At 41.9% G+C, this 9,640-nt stretch overlaps 1 protein-coding gene across 1 annotated transcript in view; it reads left to right on the top strand.

Annotated features, from left to right (window-relative positions):
- Positions 1–9,640, top strand: part of Crlf3 (cytokine receptor like factor 3) — a 43,938-nt gene that overhangs the window by 11,487 nt on the left and 22,811 nt on the right. Inside the window, exon 2 of the mRNA XM_029557915.1 lies at positions 9,157–9,364. Coding sequence (XP_029413775.1) covers positions 9,157–9,364 — 208 coding nt within the window. The remainder of the gene's footprint in view (positions 1–9,156; positions 9,365–9,640) is intronic.

Raw genomic sequence — 9,640 nt, 5'->3', positions numbered from 1 at the left:
CTTTTCTTCCCTGGTAACCCATTACTAGCCTATAAGTACTACCATATGTGCCTATAAGTTCTCAGAGATGGGCAGGGCCTGTTGGTCCCTCCCTTCTCCCTCATGGCAAGATATTGACAGAACCATCTCTCCAGCCCCCCCCTTTTTTTTTGGTCTTTTTGAGACAGGGTCTCCCTGTAGCCCCAGCTGTCCTAGAACTCACTATGTAGACCAGGCTGGCCTTGAACTCACAGAGATCCGCCTGCCTCTGCCTCCCAAGAGCTGGGATTGAAGACGTGCACCACCAAGCCTGGCAGAATGCCCTTTTTAAAAAAATTTTTAGTTATTATTTTATGTGTATGCATGTATTGCCTGCATGTAGGTAAGTGCACCCATGTCGATTCGAACCCGGGCCGTCTGCAAAAACAACCAGTGTTCTTAACCACTGAGCCATCTCTCCAGCCCAGCAAAATGCCCTTTTTGAATTCTGATGGTAGTTTGTGGCTGCCCATTTATATAAGAACTTAATATATTTTGTTACAGTTACTAGTATGTGAAATTGTCTACCTCCTTCACTACACTGAAGTTCTTCTATTTTGTTTTTTTGAGCTGGGCTGGCTTAGAACTTTGGTACTCCTCAGACTCCCAGTACTGGGATTGTGGGTGTATACCACCATGCCTAGTAGTAGAATGAGGGGTTTTGAGGTCAAGATCCTGCCTGATTCCTGGCACATACTAGACCTCAGTAAAAAGGAATGGAAACCTTTATGAATGCGGGGGTGTAGCTTTGCAGACATCCTTCTTAGATTTTAATCTTGATTATTTGCACCCTATTTATTAATGCAGTTAGTCAAGAGTTAAACATTTATTTCATCATATGATTTGGTTCTCCTACTGCATAATAAACTGTGCCAAAGCTTAACAGCTTCCATCTTAGCCCTGCAAGGTCATATATGCCTATAGTCCCAGCAGTTGGGAAGCTGAGGCAGGAGGATTGCTTGGAAAATTGGTCTAGCCTGGGCAACATAATGAGTTCCAGGTCAAGGCTACACAGTGAGATCCTATCTTAAGTCCCTCTCTCCCTTCAAAATAAAGTCATCTTATTTCCTTACAGTTCTGGAGTTTGAATGGGGTTAAGTCAGGCAGTTTTCCTGGTTTTACTCAACAACATTATTGAGGTTGCAGTTAGATTCCTGTGAATGTCCAAGATACTATGTTCACTTACCTGTTCAGAGCCTTCGTTTTAGAATTTAGCTGGAAGGCTAGATGCCTTAACACCAATCCAATCTCCTTCATCCCACTCCTTCTTCCTGTCCTTCTGTCTTCCCCATTCTTCTTCCCCTCCTCCTTGTCTTCTCTACTATGATAACCATGCAGGGGATCAGGACCTCCAAAAACAGAAAAGCAGAAGTTGCCAGATATTAAGAGTGAGGCCTAGAAGTGGCCTAACATCAGTTTCACGGTATTGCCATGAACATGTGCCTATGGTGCTTGTCACAGGCTCAGCCCAGCCTTTAGGGAGAGGGCTCTAGGAGGTCATGGGTTCCATAAGGTATGGTTTCTAGGCCACAGATATAGCAGGCTACCAAATCATATACTTTCCCATTTTGGAAATTTGCTTGCCGTCTTCCCCTCTTTCCTTCTGACAGGGTCTCAGTATATGCCCCAGTCTAGCTACAGACTCATGCTTTTCATACTTTAACCTTGCAAGTGCTGAGATAACATGTGTGTGCCATCATATCTGACTAAAAAACAGTCCAGCTGGGTGTGGTGGCCCATGCTTGTAATCCTAGCACTCCAGGAGGCAGAGGTAGGTGGATCTCTCTGAGAGCGAGGCCAGCCTGGGCTACATAGTGAGTTCCAGGCCATCTGGGGCCACAGGGAGACCCTCTTTCAAAAAGACCAAAAAAAAAAAAAAAAAAAAAAAAAAAATCCTGTGAGGTGCTTTCCTCACAGGATTGAGGTGCAGTTGAAATGAGACCACAGAAGTGAGGACCTGGTACCCAGAGGATGCGAGCTGCTGTTGGATTGTTACTCCTGAAGTATTATTAATGGCTGATATCTTGCTCCTAGTGCAAAGACATAGCTAAAGTGAGCCATTTCATGTGAACAGAATAAACATGTATACATAGATTTTTTTTCATATTTTAAGTTTGTTATTATATTTATTTGGTGTGTGTATGAGAGAGAGAGAGAGAGAGAGAGAGAGAGAGAAAATGCTTAGTTTTATGTGTGTGTATGTGTAGGCCGGAGGTCGATGTTGGGTCTATCACATTCTACCTTCTTTTATTTTTAAACTTTTTATTTATTTATTTATTTATTTATTTATTTATTTATTTATTTAGTCTTTTTGAAGCAGGGCCTCCCTGTGGCCCCAGCTGTCCTGGAACTCACTATGTAGACCATGCTGGCCTTGAACTCACAGAGATTCGCCTGCCTCTGCCTCCCAAGTGCTGGGACTACAGGTGTGTGCCACCATGCTCAGCTCTTTTTTTTTGGTCTTTTTGAGACAGGTCTTCTTGTTCCTTCCAGCTGGTCTGGAAGGAACTCCGTCTGTAGACCAGGCCTGACTTGATCCACATAGATCCTCCTGCCTCTGCCTCCTGAGTACTGGGACTAAAGGCAAACTGCTATGCCCTGGGGGTCTCTTACTGAACTTGGAGCTCACTGGTCCTGATAGACTAACTATCTAGGCCAGCAAGCTTCACCACTCCACCTGTCTCCACAGTGCTACCTTTCTACCAGCCAGGATTACGACAAGCACATGCCTGGCTTTTTATGTGGGTGCTTGGGAATCCAAATTCAGGTCGGTATGCTGGGGTGTCAGTACTTTACTTACTAAAGTATCTCCCCTGTCCTGGTTTTTTCTTTTTCTTTTTCTTTTTCTTTTTTGGGACAGGGTCTTGGCTTTGTGGCTCACCTGGCCTGGACTCCTGAGTTCCTTCTGAGCTTAGCCTCCAGAGTGCTGGGGTACGGTGAGCCACCACATCCAGCTTATCTTTGATTTCTAATCAGCCCTCTAATCAGTAAGATTTTTTAAAAGGAAATAATTTCTCTTTTTAAATTGTGTGTGTGTGTGTGTGTGTGTGTGTGTGTGTGTGTGTGTGTGTTGGCATACAGTGCCATGGTGCAGGCTTGTAGAGGACAGATTTTAGAAACTGGTAATTGCCTTCCACATTGCTGAGGCCATGTTCCATACTCCAAGTTAACTGGCCTTCAAGCTTTTGGGTGATTCTCCCATCTCTGCCTCTGCCTCCCTTCTCTGCTATGCATCTGGCATTTTATAAAGGTTCCAGTGATCTAACTTGGGATTGAACTGAAGTCACCAGGTTTGTGTAGCAGGCACTTTTACCTGCTAAGCCATCTCACTTGCCCAGATCAGTATGTTCTTGTAACCTAATTAAAAAAATTTTTTTTTTGCTTATTATTTATTTATTTATTTGACATGGTCTCACTATGTATCTAGCCCTGGCTGCTCTGGAACTCACTATGTAGACCAGGCATGTCTTGAAGTCACAGAGATCCACCTGCCTCTGCCTCCCCAGTACTGGGATTAAAGGTATATACCACCATGCCTGGCCAGCTAATTGTTTTTTGTTGTTATTGCTCAATTCTTTTGATTTATTTTATTTTTATTTTATGTGTGTGACTGTTTTGTCTACATGTAAGTGCACCACAGGCGTGCAATGCCTGAAGAGACCAGAAGACAGCATTGGATCCCCTGAAACTGGAGATATAGACGGCTGTTAGCTGCCATGTGCATGCTGGGAACCAAACTTGGGTTCTCTTCAAGAGTAGCCAGTGGTCTTAACCACTGAGCCATCTCTCTAGACCCCTAGCTAGTTGTTCTTAAAGGCAATTACAATCTTAAGTTAGTCAAACAATTGAGAAATAAATTCTTAGATTAAAACTAGCGGATAAAAGTTATTTTATAAAGTCATAATAATGGGTATTTTAGAGATAATAGTGTAGATTTCAGTTACTTAATTTGATGACTTAATAGTGTTATGATAATATAGCCAGTATATATTGCTACTTATGGCCAGAGGTGTCTTTGTGTTTTGTTTGTTTCTTTGTTTTTTGAGAGTGCATTTCTTTTAGCTCAGGCTGCTCTGGAACTTGATGTGTAGATGAGGATGACCTCAAACTCCATTCTCCTGCCTCTACCTCCCAAACTGGAGGACCCAGCTCAAAGGTGTCCTGATTCAGATTCTACATATATTTTATGACTTTCTAATATTTTATTTATTATTTTTATTTTATGTGTATGAGTTTTATGCCTGCACATAGGTAACTGCACCCGTGTCGTGCAGTGCCTGCGGAGGACGGAAGAGACTGTCGGATTCCTTGGAACTGGAGTTACAGACAGTTGTTAGCTGCCATGTGGGTGCTGGGATTTGAACCTGGGTCTTCTGTGAGAAGAGTCAGTGTTCTTAACCACTGAGCCATCTCTCTAGCCCCATGACTTTTTAAAACAGTGCATTTATGGGGCTGGAAAGATGACTCAGCAGTTAAGAGACCTGGGTTAGCACCCACATAGCAGCTAACAACTATCTATAACTCCAGTTGCAGTGGAAACTGACACTCTCTTCTGACATCCTGGGTATTGTACACAGGGGTGCACTTACATAAAATAAATGTACATTGCATTTTTTTTTGGCTGGGTGTGGTGGCATATGCCTTTAATCCCAGCACCCTAGAGGTAGAGACAGGCCAAGACCCATCTCTGTGAGTTCCAGGGCAGCTAAAAAAGACCAAAAAAAAAAAAAATTGCATTTATTTAGAGTGTGTGTGTGTGTGTGTGTGTGTGTGTGTGTGTGTGTGCACGCATGCGTGCCACAGCACATGTGTAGACATCAGAGGACAGTCTGCAGGTGTTGGTTCTCTCCTTCTACTATGTGGGTCTCAGGGATTAAACTCAGGCATCAGGCTTTGTGGCAAATGCCTTTCACGTACTAAGCCATCTTGATGACCCTTTTTGTGACTTTTTAAAAAAAAGATTTATTTTTATTAATGTTTATGTGTATATGTCTGTGTGTGCTGGTACCTGTGGAGGCCAGAAGAAGGTGTTGGATCCCCTGGAGCCAGAGTACAGATGGTTGTGAGCTGTCTGAGTGGGGTGCTGGGACTGAAGTCTGGTCCTATAGACTAGCAGCAAGTGCTTTTAACCAGTGAGCCATCTCTCTAGCCCCTTTTATGACCTTTTAATAGCTATACTCTGGAGGAAAGTAGGTCCATCCTGTTTTTTTGAGAATTGTAAAGTAAATTTTCCCTATCTTTAGTATGAGTGGGTAGAATTGTATAAGCTGTTAAAACTTTAAAAACACTTTAAGGTTAGACTCAACCTCACTGGCTACTTTGTAAGTTTTAATGATTTGTTACAATGGAGATTTTTGCATATAATTACTTCAGAATGTGACTAAACAGTATAAACAGTGTGTACTACAGTTTCCTCTTTGAGACTTGGACTTGTCTGCTGTTTGTATTCTTCTTAACTCTATTTTGTTATAAACTACCAGAGGGTTTTTTTTTGTGTGTGTGTGTGTGTGTGTGTCCTAAGTGGCTAGGGAACTTTTGTGACTGATGGTTGCTAACCACACAGTGCTTTATGTGAGGGTAAGACATTCATGGTATAGGGACTGAGGATATAGTTCAGTTGGAAGAGTGCTTGTCCAGCTTGGGTTGGATCCTCAGCATCACATAAATTCATACCTTTAATCCCAGAACTCAGGGCAGGAAGATCAGAAGTTCAAGGTCATTCTTGGGCTATGTAGCAAGTTCAAGGTCAACCTGGAATGCATCTCAAAGTACAGCATGGTATAGTAGGAAGATGTCTTCAGACATACACAATTTACTGGTTTTCCTGGGAACTATTTACTTATTTATTCATGGATAGTATTTCACTGTATAATACTGGCTAGTCTGGAACTCATTATGTAGACTAGCTGGAGTAGAATTTAGAGCAATCCTCTTGCCTCCTGAGTGTTTAGATTACAGAAGTGTGCCATTATGCCTGAAACTTTTTTCTTGTGTCAGGCAGTGCCCACAGAGGTCAGAGGAGATTGTCAGATTCCCCTGGAACTGGAGTTGTAGATGTTTGTTAGCCGCCATGTGGGTGCTGGGAATTGAACCTGGCCCCTCTGCAAGAGCAACCAGTGTTCTTAACCTCTGAGCCATCTCCCCAACCCATGCCTGGAACTTTTGAAAGTGGTATGTCTAAGCAGAGAGAGCTTGGCTCCTAGAGTCTGATGTTAGGGCACAGTGAAGCCCTGCTAAGTTGTTTGAGTTCTTGGAATTGTGTTTCTTCTATTGTAAACAGTTCAGAGTCACCTCTCAGAACTGTGGTGATTCAGAGTACAGAGTTAACACACTGGATCACTCGTATCACATCAAATATGAGGAGATTATCTCAACAGTGAAGCCTCTGTTTTTTTAAGTTGTTTCATAAAACCAAGTAAATGAACTTGATTAGTTATATACTTGGGTTAAAATTGGCTGAGCTTTAAATTATGAACTATTTCTAGGAGAAAACAAATAATCCAAGTGAGAAGCAAGTTTGAAATGGCAGTGGTTGGGATGCTGTGAGCAAAAGGTATCAACCTTGCAGAGAGAGCACAGGAGGTGGGTTTGGAGGCAGGCTCTTCCTTCTATAGCCCTTTCGCTGTTTGATGTTTCTGAGCTTCCTTTTTTTTTTTTTTTTCTGAGGTTCTGAAACAAAAACAAACATAACACAGGCTTGCAACTGCTGAAGGAGCTTTGAATTCTTTCTAAAGAGGAAATAGACTTTACCTAACCATTGCGCTTCCTGTGTATGCCATATCCATTAAAGATGGAGGCAGGGCCTTGGTGGTATAGTGCTCAAGTGCCAAACTTCCTCTTAAAGGTGGGGGTTTGAAATGTACTGCAGTGCCCTGGCACGATAATGTTATTTATTCTACCTGTATTATATGTGTAAATCTATTGTAGCCTTGTTAAATAAAATACAGGTTCTGGGATATTGCTCAGTTGCTAGAGTACTTGTCTGGCATGAATAAAGCTGGGCATGGTGGCACATGCCTGCCAGTACTGAGGAGGTAGAGGCAGGAGGATCAGAAGCCCAAGGTCATCTTCAGTTATAAAGCAAGTTTGAAGACAACTTGATATGTATGAGACCTTGCCTAAAAAAAAAAAGTTAAAATTCAGCAGTTCTGGAGCCCAATACTGTGCATTTCTAACAACATCAAAACCACAAGGGATTCTTTCTGTAGTTTTTTTGTTTTGTCAGTTCAGCCAGTCTCTGATGGAACCCTGACAGTCTGAAATAACAAGCAGCATGCATAATTCTTCTGCTGAAAAGTTTCATAAGGACTGCTTGTTTAGGTTACAGACCAGCCAGTCTAGCCATAGAGCCCCAGCGTCAGTGAGAGACCTGTCCCCAAAATAAGATGGACAGTGATCTAGGAAGTCTGAGCTACATACCCACATGCACACCCACATGCACATGTGCACACACAAATACACAAATAAAAGTAGAAGAAAGCAAGTTGTCAAAAAACAAAAACAACAACAAAAAAGCAGAATGTAGTGACACATGCTTATAATCCCAACACCCAGAAGGTTACGTAAAATAAGTCAAACACAGAAAGGAAAATTCTTTATGATCTCCCTATGTGGAATCTGAAAAAGTCCAATTCATAGAAACATGGAGTAGGAATAGTGTTAGCAGGAATGAGGTAGGGAGGGGTAGTGAGATGAGGGTCAAAGGTCCAGTGTTTTATATATGTATGATTAATTCTAGAGATCTAATGTACAGGATAGGGGCTTTGATTACTAATAGTAATAGTATGTTGTGTTTTGCAAATTGCTAAGGGAGATCTTAAGTGTTCTCACCACATATTAAAAGAAATAACCATTGGGTCAGCAAGATGGCTCATGTAAAGGGGCTTACTGCCAAACCTGAAAACCTGAATTGGATCCCTGGGAGTCAACGTGATGGAAGGAGAGAACAGACTCCTGACAGTTGCCCTCGTACCTTCACACATACACTGTGGTCTGTGGCGAAGGCATACACAATCTCTCTCTCACTAGATAATAAATAATTCTAAAATTAAAATAACTTTAAAAGTAATTTAAGAATTGTTTCAAAGTAACCATGTTAAGAGATAGATATATTTAGCTTAGCTAAAATATCAGTTGACGGGGCTGGAGAGATGGTTCAGAGGTTAAGAACATTGACTGTTCTTGCAGAAGACCTGGGTTCAAATCCCAGCACCCACATGGCATGTCCGTAACTCCAGTCCCAGGGGATCTGACAGCCTCTTCTGTCTTCCGCAGGCATTGCATGACACGGGTGCACTTACCTACATATAGGCAATACACTCATACACATAAAATAAAAATAATGGATAAAATATAAAAAAATAAAACAAAAAACATAAAATATCAATTGACTGTGAATGTGATAGCGTATCAAAGCATAGTATATACCTTAAGTATAAATAATTTCAATGAACTGTTCCTTGACAGGATCTTACTATATAAGATGAGGCTCCCAGTGCAGGGAGCAGACATGTTCCACCATGCTTGGCTATAATAAGATTTTCTAATAAGCTGAGGCCAGAGGATCATGGGTTTGAAGCCATTCTGGTCTATGTAGCAAGCTCCAGGCCAGCCTGAGCTATATGGCAGCCCCTGTCTTACCCCCCATCCCATTTTGTTTTTTGTTTGTTTTTCAGGCAGGGTCTTGCTATAGTCCCAGCTAGCCTAAAACTTGCTATGTAGACCAGGCTAGCCTCAATCTCACAGAGATCCACCTGCCTCTATCTCCCTAGTGCTAGCAGTAAAGGAGTGTGCTACCACACCCCACAACCCCATTTTAAAAAATGTGAACTAGGCTGATGATGCTCCCCTATAATCCTAGTACTTGGGAGGTAGGAGGATTGTTAAGTTTGAGGTCAGCATAGGCTACATAATAAGACCCTGTCTCGATAGCAAACAAAAGGGCTGGGGATGTATACCTCAGTGGTAGAATACTTGCCTAGCATGCATGAGGATCTAGGTTTAATCCCAGCACCACACACAACTTTTCTGAAGAAGTTGAAAATGGTAGTTGTGTGTTGCCCTTAGATAATTATGAATGATGCCTATGATTTAACTTTTTCTAGAGATTCTGAATTGGAGTTCTTATGTTCTTTTTAGATAAAAGAGAGTGCATCACAGACAAGAGATGTCCTCAAACAACATTTTAGTGATTTAAAAGGAACCCTTGGGAAGCTGTTGGATGAGCGATTGGTGACCCTTTTGCAAGAGGTGGACACCATTGAACAAGAGACTATTAAACCACTAGATGACTGCCAGAAGCTCATAGAGCATGGAGTTAACACTGCAGAAGACCTAGTCCGAGAAGGTAGGAGTCCAGGGAGCCCGTTATGTCCTATGCCTTCAGATCAATTCCTGGCTGGTTGCTTAGGATACTAGCAGGCTTCGTGTCATCTGCAGGGTGCCTGGGATAGCCCTCCCTACCTTGAGACAGTTTATAATATCAGGTAATAAATATACTGTGAGGTATCCTATCCTAAGTGTAATCAAAGTATTGATTGGAATCATCATAAAACAAGGAGTGATTATCCCAGATGGTTCTGTGTTTATAGTTTCTAATTCACTGTTTGATTTAGAAAAGAAA

Source organism: Nannospalax galili, unplaced genomic scaffold, assembly GCF_000622305.1.
Source record: "Nannospalax galili isolate Female #2095 unplaced genomic scaffold, S.galili_v1.0 scaffold8, whole genome shotgun sequence".
NCBI lineage: Eukaryota > Metazoa > Chordata > Mammalia > Rodentia > Spalacidae > Nannospalax > Nannospalax galili.
Note: the sequence above shows the minus strand (reverse complement) of the source record. Positions and strands in the feature narration are given on the sequence as shown.